Here is a 25,497-nt window from a genome sequence, read left to right as displayed (position 1 = left end):
TACGTCCATGGAGCTAATTCTAACAAACTTCTTGCCCAAAAGAACATTCTGTCAGTGTCCCCCTCGAGTCCCCAACCTAGACCTTTCCTTGTGTACCTGATGTAGCAGGCTCATGACAAACCTTAGTTCAGGGGGAATCTCTTTCCTTCCAGGAGGACAGTGACACCTAGAGTCTCAGCTGACTGGGATACTGCCCAATCAGCCTGGAGCATGCTTAGTGCACTGCTCTTCAGCCAGCAGGAGACCATGGACCAGGGAACGACCTGGTACCTCTTGACTCCCAAGTGACGCCCCTGCGTAATCACCTTGCTCATTGTGTCCATCATGTCAATGGGTGCTGGGCCTATGACACTAATTACATCCTGGACTGCAGGACACTTCACCAAGGTGCTTCCCAGTCAGAGGCGCGTGTGGCCCTGACGTCAGGGATGTCAGAGCTGCAGGTCGGTGGTAGGTGGTTGCATTTTTCAAGGTCAGCTGTGAGAGACACCCCTCCAAATCTGGAATGGAAATTACTTTCTCCCAATTACTTGGGAAACCACGAGCCATGCCAAGCTGATGCTGAGTCAGGCTAACGGGAGAGCCTGCAAGGTCGTGCCCCTCAGGCCTGGCAGGGACACTGCCGAGGGGTGAATTCTGGGGCTCTGGCTTCCTCCAACTCCTGTCCTTTCCAGGTCTATCCAGCATGCCAGATCCCCTGCCGGTTCCTGGAATCTGCGACTGTTCCCACCTCAGGCAGCAAACTTGGCAGCAAACTCAGGAGGATGTCACTGGGTTCCTTGCCAGCCAGTCCTCAGAGGACCTGAGTGGGAGGCGGCTTAGGCAGGCTCGTAGATAGGGAAGCTCAGGGAAGGCTGCAGGCAAGTCTCAGCATGCCTGGGCCTGCCCCACAACCTGGTTCTGCAGAGCTGCTGACTGGGGACTTTCCCTGTGGTTCCAGTTCCTGAGGCTCCTCTTTCTCTTTCCCAGCGACAGATGTAGGACTGCAGGGACTTCTCTCCTAAGCGGCCTAGAAGCCAGGGGTGGGGTGGGAAACTGGAAGGTGGAAGGCTTAGTTCACTGAGTTGGACTGACCAAGGACATGGAACTGTCTTGTGATAGGGGAGTTGATTTCAGCCTTGAACGGCTTAAGGTTTCTTATTCACACTATCCAGCCCTTGGGCTATGCTGAGCCTGAGCTCTTTTGCTCTCAGTCTAGGTGAGGCTGCAGACAAGAATCTGATGGCTGTGGTGTTACTCCTAGAAAATGAATGGAGGAGGAGATGGGAACTCCTTGGGGAACAGAGCTCTTGGATCAGAAGGGGCGCTACTTGGGTGGACTAGGGCCCTTCGGGAGACAAGGATCCTTGGCCATGGGATAGATGCCCTTGGAGAATGAAGTCTTTCCCATCATGGCCACTGAAAGTAGGGGTAGGTAGGTCCTTCCACAGGGCTGGATGGGTGATGAGCGGGACCAGAGCGGATGAGAGGTCAACAGCTTGGGGGAAGGGATGGAGCAAGCCTGTGGGTAGCCCATGGAGATGTGTGCTCCACCCCAGTGCTGCTCAGTCTCTGGACTCTGCCTCAGCTTCCTGGCTGCTCCCTGGACCTCAGTTTCCCCATCTGTACAGCAAGGGTCATCCTTTGAGATGCCGTAAGGTATGTCAGAACCAAACAAGATGGCTGAAACCAGGGTCTCCTTCACCGAGACAGACTCGAGCCTTCCTCACCCTTCCAGAATGTTTGCTCACCCCTGGGGAGGGTCCTAAGCCACAGGTCACTTTTGCCAACTGTGTTCACAGTGCATGAGAGCTCTGAAAATGTGCCCCAAAGCTAAGCTAACGCGGGAAAGATGCCAAGAATATTGTCAGAATTCAGACCACACTGGGGCTCACACTCCCCACTCAGAAGCTGTCAGTGAATCTCTAACCCCCTGACAAACTCTCCAGGTGCCCTGACTCCAGAAAAATGGCAGGCGCCAAGGAACCTCACAGGTCACTGTACTTCAGGTCATCAAACTGACTATAATCATCACATCCCCTCGCATCCATGAACTTCTGCTCTCCCCTGGCAATGCAAGGCCCATCCTCCACTGCCCCAGGCTCCCAGTGGGGAATAAGAGGCAGTCTGACGACACAGAGCCTCCCCATGCCACGGGCTTGGTTGCCTATTAGCGATGCTGCATGCCTACCTAAGTATGACATTTGGGCCTGAGCTCCTTTCAAAGCACTCAACTATGCTCTGGTCCCTGTCTGCACATGTGCCAATAGCTCTTCTAACCAACTTCTTATTGCAAAGGACAACATGTCTCAACGTCCCAAGAACTCTTTCAGATATGAGCCTGAATTCCCTTTGGACCCCACAGACCATCCCTGAATCACTACTTCCTCCAGTCTTCCCCATCCCAGCTGGGGCTCTACGTTCTACATATACTGGGCTGCTCCCAATTATGACTCCAATAGGATCCTGCTCTGGGAAGGAGGCCGAAGACGCCCTACCCTGTCCGCATGCCTCCTAGTGACCATGACAACTCCAGAAGCACACTATGGGATCAAGCCTCTGCCACACACACACACACACACACACACTCGCCCCCGTCTTCAATGATTACCATGTCCTTGGTGAGTCCAGGTACTCAGGGCCTCAGATGCACAAGTTTGAGGAATTGTTTCTGCTTTGTTTTGTGTGAGGGAGGGAGAGACACTTGAGAGGTGACTGGGGAGTTCACATCCCCAAGCACCTTAGAGAACCAGGTTTCCAGGTAAAGGGACTAAGGAAGGCTGTGGCCCAGGGCCTGGGGATGCAGGGAGGGTCAGATCAGAGGTAACCTTGGCCCCTCTCCTCTCCAGCTGCAGCCTGTGTACGCCATTGTAACTCCAGCGAAGCCTTCACATCGTGATGTTTCCTTTAGTGAGCAATTTAGCTGGAACTTAAGTTCTGGGTGAGCGATGATGTGGCCAGCCCGTTGAATAGTTGGTTTCTAGGACTGCAAGCGAAGACGGGTGGAAAACTCGAGTCACCAGGGGGCGCCATCAGACAGACTAAAATCCTGGTCCCGGTGTTAGCACAAATAAGCCTAGAGAGGCCCCAGTGGTGTGGGTGGAGGACAGAGGGGGAACTGAGGGGAGGTTGGCTGGTTGCCGCAGCAACACGCCCTGCACAGAGCAGCTGCAATCACAAGTCGGCCCCCAACACTGGTGCTCTACCTGCCCCCTAACTCCATGTGTCTCCTGTCCTCATGGCTTTAATAACTAGACTAATATTTACCAAAAGATCCTTTTGTGGCTCAAATTAGAAGTATCAAGAGATACTGTTCTGCCCAGCTACAGGCAGGACCCCTAGGGGCATGGACTTGGTCCATATGATGCCCTGTCTCGGTACTGAGTAGCACCTGAAAACGGTCACCAGTGACATGCCTGTTATATACTGTAGAGAGGACACTTCAGGTGCAGCGTGACCCCAGCGTGCACCACAGTCTGCCCCTGACCTGAGTAAGCCTCAAGTGCCCTCCCTCTGCGGGGGGGGGGGGGGGGGGGGGGGGACCATCTGCCGGAAGGTAACGAGTTTACTCACTTTCCACCTTACCTGTGATTGGTGTTGGGTTGAAGGAGGGTCCCTGCTTTGGATCTCCGTTGGCTGCTGTCACTCTGGCCCTGCCCATGGAGGGAGGGAGGATCATGAAGCTGTTCCAGGCCTAGGCTTCCCTTAGTCCCCAGAGAGCTCTACTAGTGGCTGAGTCAGAGGGGTCCTGTCCTGAGGCGACTGGTGGTTCTGATAAAGCCAAGGCGGTGTCAGTGCCTGGCTGGGAAGATGAGGCCCAAAAAGGATGGGGTCCTTGGGGGTCTGAGTCACTGGGGGGAGGGCGGGGGTAGGGAGGCGCCTGGTAACTTCCAGGCAGTGGGAGGTGGAACCCTAGAAGCTAGGCTGCCAACTTTCTCTGAATTCCAGCATCACTTGGATCTGAGGAGCTAGTGGCTGTGCTGGACCGTAACGGTAGGTGTCCTTCAACAGTCGCTGGTCACCTGAAGCAGCAACAAGAAAGACCCTGTGGATGAGTGGTTCAGTGTCTTTGCCAACCATGGACACGGGGACAGAATGCAGGCACCTCTTAGTCCTCAAGCACCAGGCCTGTTTCATCTTCCCAGTGAAACTGGTTGCTGCCGGCTGCTGCCCAAGCAGAACTGACCTCCTGCCCCCACTCTGAGCCCTCAGCACACAGGTGACCACCCCCTTCTCATCCTGCCAGGACCTCTTCTCTGAAGGGACAAGTGATGCTAAGAAGCCATACGACTCAGAGTCCAAAGACAGACTGGTACAGAGGCAGGGAAGGGAGACTCGGGTCTCAGGCATGTAGGAATACTCAGATACAAGGCTCAAAGTGGCCCATTTGTTCTCAATGAGTAATGATACCGGAAAGGCTTGCCCTTCCAGCTAGGGGCCTGTGTGGAAACTGATGGGTGGTCCTTCCTCCCTTCTCTACACAACAATGGCCTCCCTGGAGAGTCAATTCCTAAGCCTTGCTCTGAGAGGTTACACTAACCTTCTACAGCTAAAGGACCCCAATTCTTATCTGTACTCCATGTGTACCCAAAGGAAACAGTGGAGACACAGACAAATTACATATCTGTGGCCTGTGGCCCCTGACCTTCGACTTCCAGGTGTCTCATCACATATGTCACATCATGCCTATGTGTACAGAAGCATGGTCATGGAGCATGCATACATGTGACCTTGTGCATTTGTACTGTGGAAGGGAGCGTGTATGAGGTGTGTAAATGCAAATGCGCATACGTGTGCACTGTGCAGTATACGAGTGTGGACACGTGTGGTATGTGCATGAGGAGCTGAGGAGCATGGCCCTGCACACTCATGAATGTGTGCATGAGTGTCCCATGTACATAAAAACATACCTGTGTGAATGTCGAGCAGGTATGTGGGGGACTCTGGTGACACACGTCTGGTGAGAGGGTAGCTGGGCCCGCTCTTGGGATGAGGGAAGGACACAGGAGCGGCAGCTGTTGTACTACGCCAGTTTGCTCTCCTTCAACCGGTTGAACAAGGTGGAAAGTGTCTGTATATTATCTTCCTTCTGTTCTCACATGGCTGTCCTGGGTTCCCGTCTGGAACCTGGATATCAGCTCTGAGCATTCTCCCCAAGTTCAGGTCAAAATGTCTAGATGGTCCAGAGGCCTTGGCATCCTGGCATCTATCACTTGGGACTATGACTGTGGTAGCCGCTGAGAAAGAATCTGGCTCTAGCATCAGGTTGGGAAGACAGCTGACCTGACCGGGGCTGTGACAGCCCCTGACTCAACTTGCCTGGGCTGGGGTTTGTTCCTCGAGCATTAGACAGCTTCTCTGCTATCCTTGCACATTTAACGTGTATCTCTGGGGAAAACAAAGCTCAGGATACTGGATAGGTGAGAATATTGAGTTCCTACACCTGGTGAAGGACCATCTCTCTCCTGGTCTGGAAGCACTGGAAGTACATGGCCATGGTCAGACCTAAAGATAGGAGTTCTCGGTGTGGGTTTGCTTTTTGGTTTTTTGTTTTGGTTTGGTTTTTTGGTTTTTCGAGACAGGGTTTCTCTGTAGCTTTGGTGCCTGTCCCGGAACTAGCTCTTGTAGACCAGGCTGGCCTCGAACTCCCAGAGATCCACCTGCCTCTGCCTCCCGAGTGCTGGGATTAAAGGATGCGCCACCACCGCCCAGCAATACTGGGGTTCTTGTTTCTCCAGTTTACCAGGGCCTGTGTCCAGCAACAAGTAAAGAGGAGACCCAGGCTCCTGGGCATCCCTGACCTTACCCTACAGGGACCTTGGCACCCACCGTGCCTTCCCCTGAGCACCAATGTTCCATCATGAGTTTGGGCCCACAGGTGCCTCTAGATGTTTCCAGGACCTGCAGGGTAGAGGACGACCCTAGGACTAGGGCATGCCAGCATCGTCAGCCATTACTGGCAGGTGCCTATGGAAGACATAGCCACTTTCCTGCCTCTGTCCACATCCCATGGAAGAAGAACATGATCCACAAACATCCTCTTGTCTCTGGTGGCCAGGGCGTACACCCGGGTGGTGTGCATGCCCCTTCCCTGAGCATTCACAGGTTTAAGCGGACTGGAGGGGTCTTAAGCGGACTAGGGAGTCTATGCACCACTGTTCTTTCTCTCAGCTGTGGCTAACCTTGCAAGATGGAAATGGAACCCCAGGGAACTGGCCAGAGGGGCCCTGGAGTGAGCACACCAACCCGGGCTCCTAGCTGCTCAGACCCTTCCCTGCCCTCCAGGTCTTGACTACCTTTTCCAGAGTGTTGATAGTGTCCCTTGCTTTCTTCTTTGTGGAATATGGGATGCAGCACACCCAGCTGGTCCTTGTCCTGGATGCCAAGAACATGAGGGAGTAAGAAGGCCCTCTCTGCCCTGTCACACACCAACCTCCTGGACGGCAGCCCCCACCCCACACTCTCAAACCCCCGCAGCTCCCACTCTGCAAGGCCCACGGCAGCAGGGCACTCCCCCAGCAAGCTATATCTCAATTCCAAAGCTCGCCATTTATTTCTGTCCTTCAGGAACCCAGATCTCTTATTCTCTGTCTAGAGGGGCTCTTAAAAGACATCCTCCAGGTGGTAAGGTGGAGGTGGAGAGAGGTAACCTCCATGTATGTTCCTGCCATAGGAGGCAGTGGTTCCCACTATGTATGCCATAGGTGGCGGCAGTTCCCACTATTATGGCGAAGGTAATCACCCAGCTCATAATCAAAATGGGCATAAAATTGGAAATTAAAGAGGTGAGAGGTGCAGATGGGTGTCCCGGCTCCAGTCCTGACCAGGTTATGTACAGAACCCTCATCCCTACCAAGTGACTGCCAGCACTCAGGGTTACTCTGACACCTACCCTACCTAGGATAGTGAGCATTAGAGATTGCAAAGCAGACCCAGACAATGGACTTAACTGTCTGTCAAGCCAAAGTGCAAAGTCAACCCTTTGTCTGTGGTTAAATCCATCCAAGAAAGAGTGAGGGGGAAATCCCTTGGAGAAGACTTGCCTCTGTCAAGTCTGGGCTGAGGAGTGTGACATGGGCATCCTGATATCTTGGTAACACTTGATATGATCACCTGTCGTGGCCTGGTCATGTGGAGGTCAGTCAGGGAGACTTCCCAGTGAGGATGACCAGACATCACTGATTCCTTTCCCAGGCCAGAAGCTTGAAGCAAAGGTGGCAATCACCGTGACCATATTTCCCCAACTGCCCACCAGATAGAGGGCTAAGTGGAGTGTGACCAAGGAGCAGAGCCTATGGGTGACTTATGGCCCAGAGGCAACCATTACCCCACATGAACCCAGCTTCTGCCCGAGTGTGACATCAAAGATTATGCAGCCCAGTAGGATTAGGGGTGATTCTAAAACTCCCCTCTTCTATGTTATTCTGTTCCTCATGATGTGAGTTCCTTTATGACCACAAGCCAGTTTAACAAATCTAATAGAGAAATTTTACCTTGAAAACCCAAGTAAACAAGCCAAGACCCTAACAAAGGCATTAATTCTGAGGGGGTGGGAATTTGAGCAACTATTGTGTTCTCTCTGTTTCTCTGTATTGTCAGAAATGAAGTAAAATTAGATCCATGGGCCAGAGGCAAGTGCTTGCCTGGATCCCAATGCCCTTCTTCGTGGCTGATGCCTCTGGACCTCAGGAAGCTGTGAAGCTTTGCAGGTCTATCCAGGGGCATAAGTCTCAAGACCAGTGTGCAAAACTCTGTACGCCTAAACCCAGCTATGAGAGGCTATCTCTCCCTGATGGCATCCATGGCCTTCCTAATTCTCTACAGTTAAATGCTACACCTTTACCTTCTGCTTTGGTCATTTCGCTGGCTAACAAGATGAGGAGATGTGGTTTGGTGGTGGAGTGAGATATGGCTCCTGGTAAATTTGTTCCCAAGCTCTGAGAAAGTTTACCATATTGTCACTTGTTCCTTAGCCCCTCTGGTCCCCATAATCAACTGACTTATGCATGGTTTAGGGGATGGAGGGAAGGCAGAAGGCACAGAGCTGTCACCATCGGAGTCTGTGGTAGGAATGTCACCCTGATAAGCAGCCCCATCTAAGTTATCCCTGAAGCAATACTCACTCATCCTCTGACAAGTCCCCTGTGTCCATCGGGGGCCTCTTCTCTTCCCTCAAGGCACAGGTGATTATCTATGGGAGGAGGCAGAACAACCTATGGGACCCTCCCAAGGAACAGATAGGGACAGAGAAAGCCAGTCCACTATGGTTCCGAATGTCCTCCTTCCAGACAGTTCTCTGTTGAGTGGGGATGCCCAACAGAGGACTCCGGCTCCTTGTGAGCCTCCCTGATTCCTGGGCTACAAATGGAGAGAACTGGCCCCTTGATCTACTTCTGCTACTGGAAGACCTTTTTGGAGTCCTCAGAACTCAGGGCCCCATGAGTGGCCTCATAGAGACACAGTGTGATTCAGAAGCTAAAGGTATAGACAGATGTAATCTGGAAAGTAGCCAACCTTCAGGTACTCCTTAAATTTGTCAACTGAGAACTTCAGAAGTCACCCCAAAAGACATCTGCTCATTACAGCAGGGAACTGGAGGGAGACTCCAAATAACTATGTTGATGAGCCACTGAGAAAATCTCATCATTTTATGGATAATGGTGATGGTGATGTAATAATGATGTCAATCATAACCATGATGGTGACTATGTGATGGGGATATTGATAATGATGGTCGTGATACTAGCGCTGATGATGGTGGTAATGGTGATGATGACCATGTTGGTGTGGTCAACAGCGGTAGTGATGCTGACAAGGATGTCAAGAGTGAAAATATGATGGTGATAGCGGTAGTAACAGCAATGGTTGTCGGAACAGTGATAATGTTGATGGTTGTGATTGCAGTGATACCCGTGGTGACGATGGTGGTGGTACTGTTGGCAATGGTGATGATAATGGTGGTGATATTGGCAATACCTCATACCAAGGCCACAGCCTGGAGATATGGGAATACGCTTTTCCCATGGTGGAACAACTCAAGCACAAGAGGTTCATGAGCATTTTGAGCAGTTACTGATAAAGCCATGTATCTCTTGTTCTCTCTGCCTCTTTCTGCGATTCCCTTAGAAGCTCTGGGTACCCAAGGACCCATGTTGGTGCTAAAGGAGGAAGAACAAGAGCGAGAGCAAGAGCGAGAGCGAGAGAGCGAGAGCGAGAGAGAGAGAGAGAGCGAGAGAGAGAGCGAGAGAGCGAGAGAGCGCGAGAGTAAGAGAGAGAGAGAGCGAGCGAGAGAGAGCGCGCGCGAGCGAGAGAGAGAGAGAGAGAGAGAGAGAGAGAGAGCGAGGGAGAGAGAGAGAGAGAGAGAGGACACAGGTGTTTTTCTTCTACTCCTGTCAGTCCTCATCAGTAGCACCATGGATGTTCCCTGGAACTTCTGGTCTTGGGTCTCTGCCTCACCCTTCATGTGTCTGTGATGCTCCCCCCCCACACACACACACAGTATGGGTGCTCTCCTAGTGGGTAATCTGGGTTTCTGGTCTGGAGGGTTTTACTGTACCTCCTCCTCAGTATGGTCTCCAAGGTCGATCTCCACAAACACAGATGGTTTCTACAGAGGAAACAATAATTTAGGAGAGAGATTGGAAGGAGTTACAGGGTTCTGCCTTGTAGACCTGTGGTCTGGATGACCCCACCAGATGCTGGTGATGACAGAGGGGCCCTGTGAAGTTTGGAGGACCACGGCAGCACAGAGTGCAGGGGCCAGAAGGCAAGCTCTGGGTGGATGAGGAGCAGCATGACCTTCTCACCCGTTTCTACTTAGTGGAAACAGGTTCTTGAGATTCTGAGAGTTTCTCCATCCTTCAAGTGACAAGGCCACTGTGGAGTCCTGGGGATCCCTCCCCAGCCCTGATCTACAGGAACACATGGCTCACCTCCATACACTTACCTAGAGCTATGCTTCACTGGGACAAGATCTACTCTCTAAGGTGGGCTAGCTCACAATATGCCAACTCAGCCTTTGTTTGACACTTTGGCTGGCCCAGAAACTTGCCAAGGACTATCTGCTGTGAAGTCCTGGTGAAAAAGGTGTCCCACTGTCCCTGTTCCCCATAACATGATCTGGGAAGGAGGATAAAGCTACCTTCCTTCATGAGTCACCATGAAATTCATAATTCAGTATGGTGCTTGCACAGAAGATGTATCTCAGAAACCAAGGTCAGGGGTGCCTTTGGTCAGCACCCCTGGGTGAGATGCTCTGGGCGGGGTATTATTATTCTGGGTGAAGTTCAATCGGAAGGGGAAATCTCAAGGTCCACACCTTTAGTGACTTAATTGTTCGGCAAGCTAGGGCAGGATGCTGTAGGTTCAGGCAAAGAGGCCCAGAGCTTGCTCCCTGAACCAATTTTTAGCCCAGTCAGATAGAAGAGCACCTGCTCAGATGGTTTTAAGGACTCCAAGTCTATGGTGTGCGCAGAGCCCACCAGGAGTTGCCTATGGACAGATTTGCTCATCTTAACGCCTGTGGCTCGAGTAAGAAGTGCTTGCCTGCTTTTCTAGAAGGTTATTCAGCTTCATGGACTCTGGCTCCTGCTCCTACAAGTCAAAGAAGACACCAACAGGTGAGTACAGGGGAGGCCGTGCAGGAGGCCAAAGTGCACAGAGCGGCCCGAGGCCAGCCTGACCTCGGCCACTGAGGTGTGTCTTCCTTTGCGGGCACCATCCTTTTCTGAGGTGCTGGCCTCCGAGTCGCTCTTCTCTGGCTCCGACTTCCCATACTTTTGTTCCAGCGTTCTGGGCTCATCCTGGTTCCTTTTCTTCCTGTCTTCCTCTAGGCTCACCTGACTGGAGATAAGTCGGTAGGTTAGGCATCAAAAAAAAAAGCCGTTTGGAATAAATGTTATGACAGGAATCAGTTGCTGTCTCTCTGGCTGCTCCCCTAATGCTTGGAGTGAGGTAAGCCTGTGTGCCCTTTTGGAGACAACTCATCTTGTCTGGAGACACCAGCTCCACTCCCTACAGGTTTATGGAGCATGTGGTACCTAATTCTGCCAACCAATGGAGCCTTCAGCGACTTTAGTCACCAACATCCCCCTCCCTGTTTTCTGGTCTAGCACCTTCCACCGGTGCTGGCTCATGGGAAGCCCTCTGTAAACAGGCAGCCTGACCTGTGCCTGGTCCATGGCAAATAGACTTTGGGATCTGAGAAAAGCCCTTGGGTTCAATGACTTTGAAGCCCCATGAAAGGCAGGATGATAGGCAGTGCAGAGGGATGGCTGCGTGTTAGGTGACCAGACAGCTGTTCTATCTGACCATTGGGAGTCTGGTTATACAGCCTCCCCATTCAGCAAGGACACCTTAATGGACCCAACTGACATGAGACAGGGTGGAGTTTCCTTTCTGGAAGAGGCACATGGAGATAGTTGTTGAGACACTTCCCCCAAGTTGGCTGGATGCCAGAAAAGGACCAGGCAGAAGGGCTGCCTAGGAAGTGAGCAGGGCTGCCCGCACTTCCGAGACACACAATGGTGGGTTCTGGCTTTATGGGTCCCTTAGATAAAAAAGGTCCCCAACCATCCCAACCAATGCACCCTAAAAAGAGTCACCCCCTGAAAGGAGTCTTCCCAAGTCCCGACCCATAGGGAGGGCTCCATCCCTGCTCCCCACTGCCCCAACCCTCCCATTTCAGAAGAGAGTGCCTTCCACTTACCAGGAGGTATCATCCGTGTCACTTCTTGGATCTTTACCTTGGTCCTCAGAGTCTGAGGAGCAAGGGAAGTTGGTTAGCATCCCACGGTATGATGGCTCCCGCACCCAGGCCTTCCCACAGTTCACCAACCCACTGGTTCACTGTCCTGCCTAACACTCCTCAGGGCAGGCTCCAGGCCAGCTTGAGCGTGAACAGCCATGGCTAAAGAGAATTCTTTCCACATCTGCTTCTTTGACCATCCTCACAGTACACTTGCATTTTTTCCCCTAGTCCAGCACCTTCCATGCCTGGGCTGGAGCTTTGAGCCTGCTTCACGCGTAGTTGTGAAAGCCCAATCCTTACTCTGTTCTTCTGTGACCCAGACTTGGCATTCATGGCTTCCTGCAATACACTCACGGGTCCCCAAATCTTCCTTATCCCAACACTGATTACGGGAATGGAAGAACAGGAGTCAAGGAAAAGAGACCCTCACAAGATGGCGACTTGCTCTAGATAGAATGGCTTGTCAGGAAACATCCTGGCCACTGACGCCTCCTAACTCTGAAGGCCATCACTGGGGTGATCTTAACTATCCTCTATCCCATGGGACAGGAGGTACCTTGAATGTGTTCAAGATTGAGGAGACCCTAACAAGCAGCCATGAAATATGAATTCCCAGCTTCAGGGCAATGGCTGCAGGGAACCGTGCCAAGGGATCCTGGGAGCACTACTTGGTCTGTGAGCTTCCCCCCACAAGGCATACTTCTTCTGCATGGAACTTCCTCCCCTCAGCTTCCAGGGATCTGGCAGCTCATCTAACAGGAAGAGCCATGAACAGATGACTCCATTGAGGCCCCATTCTGTCCAATTCCCCCAGTGCTGCCGTCGGGGCCAGACCTCAGCATGGATGGCTGGTACAATCTGATCCCCACAGTGGCTTTGGGATTCAGACAGAAGCCCCAAAATGTTAATGAAGAGTTCTGGTAAAAACCAAGCCCAGAGACTGGTCTGAGGGCTGCCCTGTTCTGGATGGTGCCCTAACAGAACTGGCAAGCCCTTTCCTTGGGTTTAGCGTCCAGGCTAGTTGATGCCAGTGCAGGAGACACTTCCTCACCAGCCGGTCCTCTTCTCTTTCCATCCACTCCAATCCTCCATCCCAGCGCTGCCCTTCATAGAGATGCTAGGTGCGTCTAAGCTGCCCCCTTCCTATAAGGGAATCTGTCCCCTCCTGTGCTCAGCACATCTGGCCTTGACCTGTGCCACATGACCCCTCTCTCAGGAGACTTCATGCCTGTCCCTCTGTTGTCTGCAGTAGGGGACTCAGACTTGTGGGCATCTGTAGTTAGAAGCTGCCTGCCCAACAGAGAGAAGCAGGAGACTGAGGCCTTTTTGCTCTCTCCATGTGTATGTGTGTTACACAGCTTTGCATGATACCTCAAACCAACGGGTCAGAATGGTGAGAGGAGGAGAGCTCACTAGAAGGGTTCCTGGTGACCTAAACACTTCCAAAAGGATTTAAAAATGGACTGGCAGGGCTGGAGAAATGCTGTTAAAGGCACTGGCTGCTCTTCTACAGGCCCAGGGTTTGGTTCCCAGCACTCACGTGGGGCTCATAACTCTAATTCCAATCCTAGGGGACCCAAAGCTCTCGTCTGTTCTCCCCAGCACTGCATGTACACAGTGCACAGGCATACATGCTGGCAAAGTACCCACACGTACAAAGATCTCTGTCAACCCCACCTGAGCACACGAGGATACATGTCAGCCCCACCTGAGCACACGGGATACATGCACCTACGATTTAGAAGATGCTATTAGGGGAACCTTCTAGTCCTGATCCTGCCAGTGAAGTGGACTTAGCAAAGAGCAGTAATGAGAAAGGTAGGATTTCCATCGCTTGGTGCAGTTGTGCGGTTAGAAGCCAGTGACTTCTCCTTACAGGAATATGCCTTGCACATTGGTGTGCAAACTGTCTGTGTTCATTTGTACACAAACTGCTTTCTTGAAGTTGGGCCAGGTCCGGCCTGCCCTCCCAGCCCACCAAGAGAGAGCCACCCCCTACCTAGCTCCTTGCGTAGTAGCTTCCTGATGCAGACTGGTGGATCCCCCTTCTGGTGCAAGCCACCCACACTCCTGCTCCTCTGGAGTTCAGCCCCCTCGCTGGCCACTTTGAGGTATCCAGGGGCTATTCCTGAGGGCAGGGCCCCAGGGCCAGGCCTGTGCCTCCTGTGAGTGGCAGGATCCTTTTCCATCCTGACCCAGAGGGGAGGAGGAAGCCACCAGCGCAGCCTCAGACTGAAGGCATCTCTGCCCGCCTCTCTCCCTGTCTCTCCTCCAGCAAAGTGGCCCAGAGCATGCTCAGTCCCCGTTGCTATGGCGCTGCTGTGACATCACAAGTCAGAGCTGAATGCTGAGGGCTACCCCAGAGGTCTCTGCAGGCTCCAGGTTTTTTTGTTTTTGAGTGATTTCATGTTGGCCACTTTCCTGTACTTCATGCCTCACACGTGTGCTCCTGATGCCCGCACGGTCTCTCCTTTGGACATCTTCCTTTTCCTTCAGAGATGAGGATGGCAGGGTGAAAAGTTCGGAAAATGAATAAAGGGTTCTGGGGCAGCGTGATTGGATCTACATCCAGGCCAATTGGTCAGACTCGCCACTGGGAGGAGGACTTGGTGGAAGATAATTTGATTATTTAAATTACACTGACATAAGCATCTGCCTATACAGGACCACAGCCTGGATGACTTCAACTGGAAAAATGTCTCCCAGTCGAAGGCTGGAGGGTAAGATCAAGGAAGGGCAGGGCTGGCTTCCCTGAAGCCTCTCTTAGGGTCACAGATGTTATCGTAAGGTGCTGTCCCTTGAATCCGTGTCTTCATCTCTTCTTTGAAGAAGGAACACTGGATTGTGGCTCCCCCTAGTGTCAACATAACATACACTTATCCCCTTGAGGGGGATAAAAGCTTACTCTGGAGCTAAATACAAGTGACCACCGCCTCAGAACACATTCAAACTCCATGGACGAACAGCTGGAAAACTTTTTCTCTTTCAAATTTATGTGTGTCGGGGGGATATAGCCCACGTGGGTGCAGGTGCCGGTATGGTCCAGGAAAGGGTGCTCGGTCCTAGGAGTTGCAGTTACAGGCCGTTGTGAGCCATTCGATCTGAGTGCTGAGAACTCTCTGCGCTGAGCAATCTCCAGTCTCCAGAGCTTTTACATCAGCAGGACAAAGAAAACCATAAACAAAAGTACTTTTCAAATACACTGGCGGAAGCATTAAATGGATGCTACAAAAGTCAAGGGACTCCAGCTCGACCTCAGCTGCTCTCTGGTGGCGGCCGCAGCCTTTTGGTTGGGGAAACCAGAGCTTTGTGAATGCATGCCAAAGGGTTGTATCTGTGAACCATAGGTTGTTAGGTCAGACGTAGAAGGTAGGCAAGGAATGGCTATTAAAGTGTCTAAATATAGCCCAAGATAAACATTCCAACCTCGCCACAACTACTGGGCTTCTTATCAGTTAACAAGCTTTACAGATGTCCGATGTAAGGTGCCATTCTTTCTAGGGACTTTGATTCACGCGAGTGACCTTAACTCAGTTGCCTAACTTTCCAAGACCCCCCTTCTCAAACAGTCAGGCCTGAGGTCCCTGGTGTTTGGTCCTCAGCAAATGATGGCGGGGGGTGGGGCGGGTACAACTTGATCTAACGTAGACCAACAGAAGATCCCTGGTTCACTGTTCAAGTACAGCGTCATCTAGAGCTACCATGCTGGGAGGAGGGGGCATCCTGACTCTCCAGGGCTTTTGATTGGGCCTTCTGAGATCAAACTGACTTAAGGTATATTTAGCAGGAAAAAAAGTATATGAATTTATTTTCCTGGCCGGGATCCTACACTGGTTAGTCTTTGTCAGCTTGACACACAAACACATCAGCATTAAGCAATAAGCCTTCCTTTGTGGTTTGTACCCAAGATATTAATATTAATATCACAATAGAAAACACAGTTTAGCTTTTAAACATCCCACGGTCTTCTAACCATTCCAATAATTTAAAAGTTTAAGTTCTCTTTAAAAATCCAAAGTCTCTTAACTGTGGCCTCATGTATTTTCTTACTCCAAGAAGGAAGAACCAGGGAAGCTACAATTGAAGCCAAGCAAAACCAAAATTAAACAGCTTTGTGTCTGATTTCTAGGACCCATATAAGATCTTCTACACCCCAAAGGATTGGCAAATCCTTCTCTCCCATGCAGTCTGCTGCTCAGCAGCTTTCTTCCATGGGTTGTTTCTGATTGTCTCTCCACTGCCTCCCCGATGATTGGCTCTGCCCAGCCTTCCCAATGATTGGCTCTGCCCAGCCTTCCCAATGATTGGCTCTGCCCAGCCTTCCTCAGTGATTGGCTCTGCCCAGCCTTCCCAATGATTGGCTCTGCCCAGCCTTCCCAATGATTGGCTCTGCCCAGCCTTCCCAATGATTGGCTCTGCCCAGCCTTCCCAATGATTGGCTCTGCCCAGCCTTCCCAATGATTGGCTCTGCCCAGCCTTCCTCAGTGATTGGCTCTGCCCAGCCTTCCCAATGATTGGCTCTGCCCAGCCTTCCCAATGATTGGCTCTGCCCAGCCTTCCCCAGTGATTGGTTCTGCCCAGCCTTCCCAATGATTGGCTCTGCCCAGCCTTCCCCAGTGATTGGTTCTGCCCAGCCTTCCAAAATGATTGGTTCTGCCCAGCCTTCCCAATGATTGGTTCTGCCCAGCCTTCCCAATGATTGGTTCTGCCCAGCCTTCCCAATGATTGGCTCTACTCCTACCTCCCCCATGATTGGTTCTGCCCTGCCTTCCCAATGATTGGCTCTGCCCAGCCTTCCCCAATGATTGGTTCTGCCCTGCCTTCCCAATGATTGTTTCTGCCCTACCTTCCTCATGATTGGTTCTGCCCTGCCTTCCCAATGATTGGCTGTGATCAGGATGTAAGTTGCTCTTGGTTGTGGTATTTATCACAGTAATAGGAAGCAAACTATGACAACTTCATAAATAATGTAGCCGGAAATAGCAGAATACTTGGTTTTCTGCTATCTGGATGGAAGAGGCGTGGTAAAGGGCATTGTGTGGGGTCAGGGAGGGAGACCGCAAGGGCTGGGCTAGTGAGGTCTTCATAGAGAGTCCTTCATTGTACCTCAGGGAAGACAAAGCTACCCTCTTCTTGCTACAGGGAAGATGTTCACTGAGGTTTCTATCTGCAGCCACTGGCTTCTCAAGTGACCTCAAAATTCTTCAGAGCATACAGCTCCTGACAGCCAGCATGGTGCATGCAGGCATGTCTCCCCACATAGGCAGAATCCCAGAATCTCACATATGGGAGGCTGCAGGTCACCTGGTCCAGTGACCATTGTGGAGACCTAGCATCCAAGGGGTTGGTGGCAATCCTACCCCACTCCAGATGTTTTCCGATGGATGGAGCTCAAGATGGAAGTGTGGAGGTAGTTCATGGAGATGCTTCCTCCAGTGACCTTCTGAAAGAAAAGCACAGACATGGCAGCTCAGAGAGAGCTGCGAAGGGGGCTTTGAGTCCAAGTACTCTGGTGTTTCATTGTATCTCCTCCCCACAGGGACTGGTCTATCCCTAGCTTCCTCATTATCCCTGGGTTGAACTTTAACCTGACACGATAAAGTGTGAACCCCGCCCCCACCCCAATGAGATGAATCTTAACTAGGCATGCTGGAGTGTAAGCTGGCCTGAGAGAGGCATACCCCAGGGTAAACTGAGTCTAGGCATGTTTCAGTGTGAGCTGAGTTCTAGTTAGGAATGCTCTACTTTGAACTGCGCCCTAGTTAGGCATGTTCCAGTATGAGCTGGAATGTGAGGTAAGTCCTCTGTCTTGGTATTGTCCAATTCTTTAAGGACACTTTGCTTCCGGTTGATCCAGGCTGACAAATGCGTGTGGCCAGGCCAGAAGACACTCCCCACTCCGTTCCTAGGAGATCATAGGCAGACAAGAGGCCAAGGAGCAGGGCCACCATCCTTGCTCCACTCCACACTCTCCTGGGGCCAGAGGACGCTGACCAGCGACCCATGCCTTGTCCTGGGAAGACTTTTGGCCTGAGTTCTTGGCCCCAGGAAGCCCCCAGAGAGCTGTCTAACTCGGTGCTCTCAAAGTCAGACCCTAGACTTTTCTTATAATGGTTCAGACTCCCAATGGAATTAAAGAAAGTCAAATGTAGAGGAGAGGGATGAGAATCAGTGGTGTCGTTTGTTCTGGCAAGGGGCCTGCATGCTGTGCCTCCTCACTCTCTAGGGCTCCAGGAGAGGCAGCTAGGCCTGAGTAGCCACGTAGCCCCATGTAGCCTGATTGTCTGCTGCACACACTCCTGCTATGACCTCAGGGTACCATATCCTAGAGACAAGGGAGGAATCTGTCTCCTCCTCCCCTAGATGTTTTCAACTACACAGGACCTCCTGGTGGTGCCTAATGCCATAGGGCGCCAAAAAGCCAGGCCCTCATAGAGTCCTACGTGGACACATGTCAGAGACAACACACGCTATCAGAAACGCCACCTGTCGCCACAGGAACCATCTATCTGGTCTGACAATGATGCATTCTACCTCTATCTGCCACCCTCCCTGTAGGGGCCCTCCTGCACACTGTCTCCTTCATGTGAGCCCCTCCAGAAGTCCAAATCACTCCTCAGAAAGAATAAAACATCTGTTTTAATCGACCGATAAAATACATTGCAAATCGTTAGTATCTTATAAACAGAAACATTAAGTTACAAATCCATGTTAAAAACAAGGTCAGTGCAGCCTAACTGCTGTGTCCAAAGTCATTTTCTTTAATCCTCCATTTCTGTGACAACCAAGGCTGTTACCATGTTTTCTAGATGAAGAGTGAACTTCCCAACAAGAACACAGAGAAACTGGCGCCGGGGTGCGTGGTTGTGTCCTTTGGCAACATCCGCCCACAGAGTGCCTCTCTCTCAGCCTGTGGAGATGCTGTGTGGGGGATGAGGCCCCAGCAGCACTGTGGGGCTAAGCTGATGCAGTCTGCCTTGTCTGCTTCGGGACCCTCCCACCCGGAATCCAAAGTGTCTCTAGACATTGCCGTGTGTAGCCTGCTTGGTTCACAGAGACATAGGCACGTGACATACCATGTTTGGCCTTTATTGCTGATGGTGCAGCCCGCAGCCCAGGTCTCCGTCCCTGAGGACCCTTTGGCTTTTGTGAGAAACAAACACCGTTCCCTTTGGAGTTCCCTGGGCCACACCCTTTAATGCATATAGGTGTTGCTGTTCCACACTGCCTTATATCAAAATGCTATTTAAAAACAGTCCTTTAAAAACATTAAGAAAACAGCTTGAAAATGCACATTTTAAAAATCTTTCCCAAGCCTTCACCAAGGCAGCAAGCCTCTGGATTTCTAGTCCAGCATCCAGACGTATGGTGAGGGCTGATGGCCACCCAGCAAAGACTGGGCTCACAGTCCTCCCTCTCTACGTCCCCAAAGATCAAAGGCTTCTTGTACCATCCTGTCCATCCCAGCCATAAAACAACCCTTTAGCCAGGAGTGAACCAACACAAGCTGAGGAGAAAGGCTGCCTGCCTGCTGGCTGCCACGAAAACACTGCTTCTAACATCCCAAACAGGGATTAAGTAGAACAAGGATTAAGGAGGATTTCTGGAGCTAGGGTCAGACTGCTACATGTATGCAGAGCCACAGAGTTCAGCAGGTGAAGAAGAAGGGGAGTGTACACTGCAGAAGGTAAACATGGCCACGAATGAACCAGCCACGCCTCTGTTAAGAGGGATTGGGCCATGTGGGAACAGGTTTAGACAAAGTCCACACTTCCCTAATATTTAACAGATCCCTGGATCCCCATAAAACCAAAGTAGTAAAAAGACAAAGGATCACACATTCCAGAACGGCTCAGACCACCTGTGCTGGCAGCCAAGGAAAGTGCACAGCCCAGGCAACAGTTCCTGCCAGGAAGGAGCATGCGTGGCTCGCAGTGGCACCACCGGCACGGTAGGACCTGTGTGAACTGGTAAACGTGGTTCCTCTCCATGTACGTGTTCTGTCTTCTTTTGTCTGCTATTAACGGTTGTGGGTTTTCCCGGTGCGGCTCAACAGCACATTCAGGGAGATGCTGGGACTTCAAATGGAATGGGTGGAAGTCTCAGAGTGCTGCCTGATGTAGTTCTGGAAGCTCTTGTCTCCAATAGGGTGTTCCCTGGAGAGGGAGCAGAGAGAGAGTGAGGCTGTGTTGCTGACAACCTCTGTACATGTAGAAGTCCTTGTGTTTGTCACTGTGACACACGCATGTCATGAAAAACACGGAAAGTGTGGACCCACAAAGACAGAGCTGACCCCCAAGAAGCATGACACTGGTTTCTGCTCTGCATGGCTTATTCCCCATGTTGTCTATGTGTAGATGTCATGTGTGCTTGTGCAGAGCACATTTAGAACATGCTATACACACATACATGTGGGCTGTGTATTCTAACCATGTGTGGCAGATGCGCACAGATGTATGTGCATGTTAGTGCAGACATATGGGGGCTGTGTGTACACGTGTGTACCGCACGGAGTATGCAACACTTGAAACATGCACATGTATATGGTGCATGTTCTGGGATGGTGTGGTCCTGTCTTCTCATGCTGGTAAATGCTCTATGCTGGGACAGGGCCTGGAGCATGGTGGGTCCTTGGTAACTGTTGCCTCATGGTGAGCCTACACCTCACCTCCCTTCATGAGAAATGGAGTCATGCCTCTCTCGCTGTTCTCAGCCTACGAGCTTCGGAATATGAGGTCAACACACGTGTTTAATACGAACACAGGAATGTTACCAGAAGGTAAAAGTGGGCACCACCACAGGTGTGTCCAAAGGGATCTGGCAGGATGATGGGACTGGATGGGGGTCAGTAGAAGTTTGTCTGAGATCAGAGCCTGCAGATGCTAACACTGAGTCCTGCAAGGACCTGGGGAGTCAGGACATGGGTCAAACCATCTCCAAGGGTCCCAGTGCAGTGGGATTGGGCCCTGTTACTGTCCCTGGGCATTATTGTATCTTTCCCTGGAGGCCGGGCAGTGATGCAGAGAGGGCATGCAAGTCACCCACCCATTAGAGGCTATGCCATGGGCACTTCCAGAGAAGTCCCTGAGCAGTGCTTGGATAGAGGTAGGGCCCTACAACCTGCAGAAGACAGTTCAGGAGCTGTCCTAGCCTTTGTGGTCCTGAACTTCATCTTCTCCAATTCTCCACCTACAGAGGCTGACCCATGGGGGTCACATGACCCGAGTTGGGCAGGTTGAATGTCTCTGTCTGGCTTGAGTCCTCCACCTCTCTACCCCTCCCTCCTCAACCACAGACAAGAATGTGGTTAGTTAATGACCCTGCACCCAGAGCCATCAGTGGCCTGGGAAGACAGCCAAGGGTATGTGTGATGGCAGGAACTCAAGTTGGGAGGCTAATGGGATGGGACCGCCTCCCTGCACACCAGGGGACAGAGCTGGGTACAGCACACGAGGCTAAGCCCAGGCCACCGAACCCCATGGAGCCCCAAGGCCTCTCCACATGAGGTGGGTGAGGGTCCAGATCTCTTCATCAACCCCCATGATTCTGAAGCCCCCCAGCACTCACTGGCTCCCGTATCTCGTCTTCTTGAACTTGTCCCTCCTGTACTGTGCATGCTCCTGTTCAAGGGTCCCCACCCCAGCGATGACCTGCTTCAGTGTCTTGTAGGTCTCCTGGGGGTCATCGATGATGAACGTCGAGTATTCCTCCTGCTCAGGGCCGTCGTACACTGACTTGCTGCCACAGGCCTCTGCCACGGTGTGTGTGTGGGGGGGGACAGCAAAGTGTCAGTAGGGGATGTGGCCCCCGGGTCCTCTTTTCCTAGCTCCATCCTTGGATGTTGACACAGTCCCACCCTCAAAAAGCTTCTTTTTTTTTTTTTTTTAAAAAAAAACAGAAATAGGGGCTACTTATAGGACCAAGTACTACCCAGCCTGGAGGACCTCTGGGTGGGCTACATAGCCAAGGTTTCTCCAGTTGCCATTCTAAGACCTCACATCCCAAGCCACAGTACTGTCTTCAACCAACCTCATAGGAGGAAGGAAGGCTGCATGACATCTTGAGCCCTACAGAATCAAACCAGCGAGCTCCTGGCTATTGCTATACATGCTCCTCAAGATGAGGAAAGAGGGCCTGGAGAGGAGCAGGGCTACCCTTCCACACCCGAGACATCAGCCCCCAAGCCAGTCATCACCCTCAGGATTCCTGGCTGCACTGAACTGATTCTGAACCAGGAGAGAAGATAAAACTGGTATAAACTGGTATGAGCAAGAGCAAATCAAGTGAGGAGACAGAATCGGTGGTGATGGTTATCTTTGTCAACTGGACAGAACCAGATGCCATCAGGGAAGAGAGTGTCAATAAGGGTGTCAATTATCTAGACCAGATATGAGTGTGTGTGTGTGTGTGTGTGTGTGTGTGTATCTTGTGTATGGTAACTGAGGTGGGAGGACCTGTCTACTATGGGGACGCCATCCCCTGAATGATGAATTTTGAACTGTATGAGAAAGCTAGCTCAGCACTGGTGTGAATACATTAATTCACCGCTCTCTCAATCAGCTGTCCATCGGTCCCCTTTGTCCATCTGTCTGCTAGGCATGTGGCATACTCACATGTGCCCACACAAGTAATTGTGTATGCATCCACATGCGTACAAGTATATATATCCCATGTACACATGCGTGTGCATACTATACACCTCTCCGGAAAGCACGAACAAATGAAATACTCAGTATAGAAGTATTAAGAAAGGCCAAAGAATCTCGAAGTTTACAGTCTGCATGTTAAATTCTATCTGAAAAGATCAGAACATCCCACGGGCAGACTACTCTCCTGCCAATTGCTCTTTAACCCTCACCAAGCTCCCTGTCCAGTATAACAGACACCCACAGACACCAAGGAACCCCAGAGGCCCTGGAGTAGCATTTATGTGGTTACTTATCCCGATTCACAACTCCCCCTGGTTGGTGACCAGGGTCCACACTCACCCTGCATCTTTTCCAGCTTGCCCATGTACAGGCTGAAGAGAGAGTAGATGCGCTCTGTCTCACGGTCCCCATCGATGTCCAGCTGGATGTTTGCCGGGAGCCCGCTGTCCAAACACAGCAAGTACAAAGCTGTGAGTGCATTTTCTTAAACACTGCTTTGTATGAGAGAGAGTGAGAAAAAAAAACTTGGACTTGGTAGCAATATGAGAAAAGACCATGTGAGAAAAATCTTCTTGGGGAATACAGGTAGGAATGACCCAGAAGAATTCCACACATGAGCCCGTGAGTCCTCTTGTCCTTGAAGGTTGTGGGGCTCTGGCTCCTGAACCAACCTAAAAGAGGACGAAACTCTGATCTCCTCCCAGAAGGGTTCTGGAGATATAGGGATGTGCGTGCGCGCGCACGCGCGCGCGCACACACACACACACACACACACACACACACACACCTGAGAGCCCTGACAAGGGGCCCTCCTGAGCCTTGGACTGGGGACAATGACATCCAGTTCAATGGGAGGGTTCAACCACAGCCTGAAGGGTGAGTGACCCTGAACATTTCAGGACTTGTCGCACAAGGCTATTTTCGCTTATTTTACGTGGACCAGCTACTTACGAGTCAAACACGGGGCACTACAATCTTCACTGGACTAGGATGCCTCCAGGACTAGCCCCGTAGGTAGAGCCTTGACAATTGCAGGAGGCCAAGCTGGCCACGGGGCCAGGAAGGCAATGGCCTGCCTCAGTTTCCAAGAAGGGGATGCAAGCAATGATCCAAGTAGAGAAACCAGGGTGAGATATCTGTGAGCTAAGAACGTGCTAAGGGATACGCACGCCATTCACGCTTTTTGTAGAAGTCACAGAGCATCCTGGGGTCTCTGCTTAGGACCCTCCACATGGGCCTGCCATGCATGAAGATATCTCTGCCCTGGGCAGGAGATAGAGAAGAACCTAGAAGACTTGCACCTCCCACCAGCCTAGGCAGAGCCTTTCAGAGGACCACACCAAGGGCTCCCTCAAGAGCAGCTCTGTGTGTGTGGTTTCTGATTCGCTACATTTTAGTCCCCATTCAGTGTCTTAGCTTCTACAGTGCAGAGGCCGGCAGCTGTGCCTAGTCGGATGGGGTCACAGAGCCAGGGACCTACCCGGTGCAGGGAGTACAGCCAGCAGCCGTGTCTGAGGAGGCCCTACAGCAAAGCCAGTGGCCGTTCAGGTAGGCGGATGGATGGTACGTGGTGAGGCGCTTCTGGTTACACTGGCTCACTTTGGTGAGGATGTCGATCCAGTCCTTGGCCTCCACACAGTTGTTGGCCTGGATGTATAGCGCGCGCTCTGGCTGGATGACCTGGAACATCTGAGTGCGGAGAAGAGGATCAGGGGCTGTTAGTCCAGCAGGAGCCAGGTCATTTGCCTACCTTCTAGTTGGTTCGACCACTAGAAGGTAGAGGAGGTGGGATGATGGGGGCCTGGGTAGCAGAGTCTCCGCTTGCATAGGCAGGGTAATGGTGGAGGGCGCATCGCCAACAGCAGAGGCGGACAGGGAGAGTAAGGGCAGCCTGTCGGGCTGGAACTGGGTCAGCACTCACATTCTTCATACGAAAGGACTCCTCCTCCAGCCTCTCCACAGCCAAGATGTTCTCAATGGGGATGCTACAGAGGGGCTGATCACCTGCAACAAGGAAGGTGGGAGAGTTGTGTTCAGTTGCACAGGGTGCCCCCAGGTGGGAGGCTCCCCTTGGCCCAGGGACGGCAAAGCCACAGCAGAGGGCTCTTGGCTGTCTTTTCCCGAAGGCTGGACAAATAGGAAGAGCCCGGATGTGGGGTTGGGGTGGGCCTGGGGTTCTCAGAGCACAGTATCTACGCAAAGGAAGGACCTTGGGCCTGTTCTCACTTGTTAGGTCCCCAGGAACATGGCCTACCCCATCTGCAGCACTACAGCATACTAAGCCAGTTTAGATGTAGGGCAGGGCAGGACTGCTCAGCTCTGTCCCCATGACAGGAACCCAGCACTGTGAGATGCTAGCCTGATGAGGCACGGAGAACCTGGCTGAGTAGGTCTTCCCTAAGGAAAGCTGGCTGCTGCCAAACTCATGGCCCCCTGGTCCCTCACTACATAGGAACAGGAGCAAGAAAGGCACAAAAAGGGATGCCGGGGGCAGCGACGCTACAGACAGTTGAGGAAGTCAAAGTGCAGGTGAAGGGTCTTCTGTACCCCCACTCAGCTCTGTACCCCTTGGTTCTGTGGGGAGCAATTCCTGAGAACAGAGTCACCTTCGTTGAGGCTTCTCTTAGGTGTCACCTGCTCCTCCTGCTCCTGTGGCTGTCAGTCTGTACTGGGAACTGGGGGAGCCTCTCTGCCAGGCTGGGCCCCAAGTGAAGGAGTGGGGAAACTCATTACCTTTGCTTTTCTGGTAGGTGAACTCGTGGTTCGTCAGGCGAAACCACCTCTTCTTGAAATTCTTCATTCCAAATCGTTTCCTTCCTTGGGCCCGCTTTATCATAAATCTGTCACAGAGGGCACATGGCACTCAGTGAAGGTTCTCGAGTCAGGCCTGAGCTACCTCCGGACATATAATCACACATAATATTCCTCTACTCTCGTAAGCCTGAGCTACCTCCGGACACATAATCACACATAATATTTCTCTACTCTCATAAGCCACGGGTGGGCAGTGGTACTGAAATCCTGTTTTGAGTTCTTGGGCTAAGGTTGAGGTTGAAGGGCACACTCTCTTGTTTTATCAAACAGTTCTGCCTCTTACTAGTACTTTCCTAGAAAACCCAA

At 51.7% G+C, this 25,497-nt stretch overlaps 2 protein-coding genes across 5 annotated transcripts in view; both read right to left on the bottom strand.

Annotated features, from left to right (window-relative positions):
• Positions 1–2,862: 2,862 nt before the first annotated feature.
• On the bottom strand, positions 2,863–13,917 carry CUNH13orf46 (chromosome unknown C13orf46 homolog). Of its 2 annotated transcripts, XM_041674041.1 has the most exons (9): positions 13,728–13,917; positions 11,687–11,738; positions 10,662–10,821; positions 10,525–10,572; positions 9,536–9,586; positions 8,103–8,170; positions 6,276–6,354; positions 3,565–3,632; positions 2,863–2,965 (listed from the first exon to the last, which is right to left on the bottom strand). In XM_041674041.1, the coding sequence occupies exons 1-9, from the start codon at positions 13,915–13,917 to the stop codon at positions 2,899–2,901; spliced, it is 783 nt and encodes a 260-aa protein (XP_041529975.1). In that variant the 3' UTR covers positions 2,863–2,898. The 2 variants fall into 2 exon arrangements, with proteins under 2 accessions (XP_041529975.1, XP_041529976.1); XM_041674042.1 differs by lacking the exons at positions 2,863–2,965; positions 3,565–3,632 and adding an exon at positions 3,685–3,750.
• A 4,432-nt stretch (positions 13,918–18,349) lies between these two features.
• The window catches only part of Rasa3 (RAS p21 protein activator 3), a 98,940-nt gene continuing 91,792 nt past the window's right edge, over positions 18,350–25,497 (bottom strand). For all 3 annotated transcript variants that reach the window (XM_041673948.1, XM_041673949.1, XM_041673950.1), the window contains 6 exons: positions 25,111–25,217; positions 24,299–24,381; positions 23,858–24,066; positions 22,717–22,820; positions 21,296–21,479; positions 18,350–19,884 (listed from right to left, as the gene is read on the bottom strand). In XM_041673948.1, coding sequence (XP_041529882.1) covers positions 19,809–19,884; positions 21,296–21,479; positions 22,717–22,820; positions 23,858–24,066; positions 24,299–24,381; positions 25,111–25,217 — 763 coding nt within the window. In that variant the 3' untranslated portion in view covers positions 18,350–19,808. The remainder of the gene's footprint in view (positions 19,885–21,295; positions 21,480–22,716; positions 22,821–23,857; positions 24,067–24,298; positions 24,382–25,110; positions 25,218–25,497) is intronic.

The sequence above is a fragment of the Microtus oregoni genome, unplaced genomic scaffold, assembly GCF_018167655.1.
Source record: "Microtus oregoni isolate MIOR12 unplaced genomic scaffold, Mior012 000024F_ref0000369, whole genome shotgun sequence".
Classification (NCBI taxonomy): domain Eukaryota; kingdom Metazoa; phylum Chordata; class Mammalia; order Rodentia; family Cricetidae; genus Microtus; species Microtus oregoni.
This window is presented reverse-complemented; position numbering and strand designations above follow the sequence as displayed.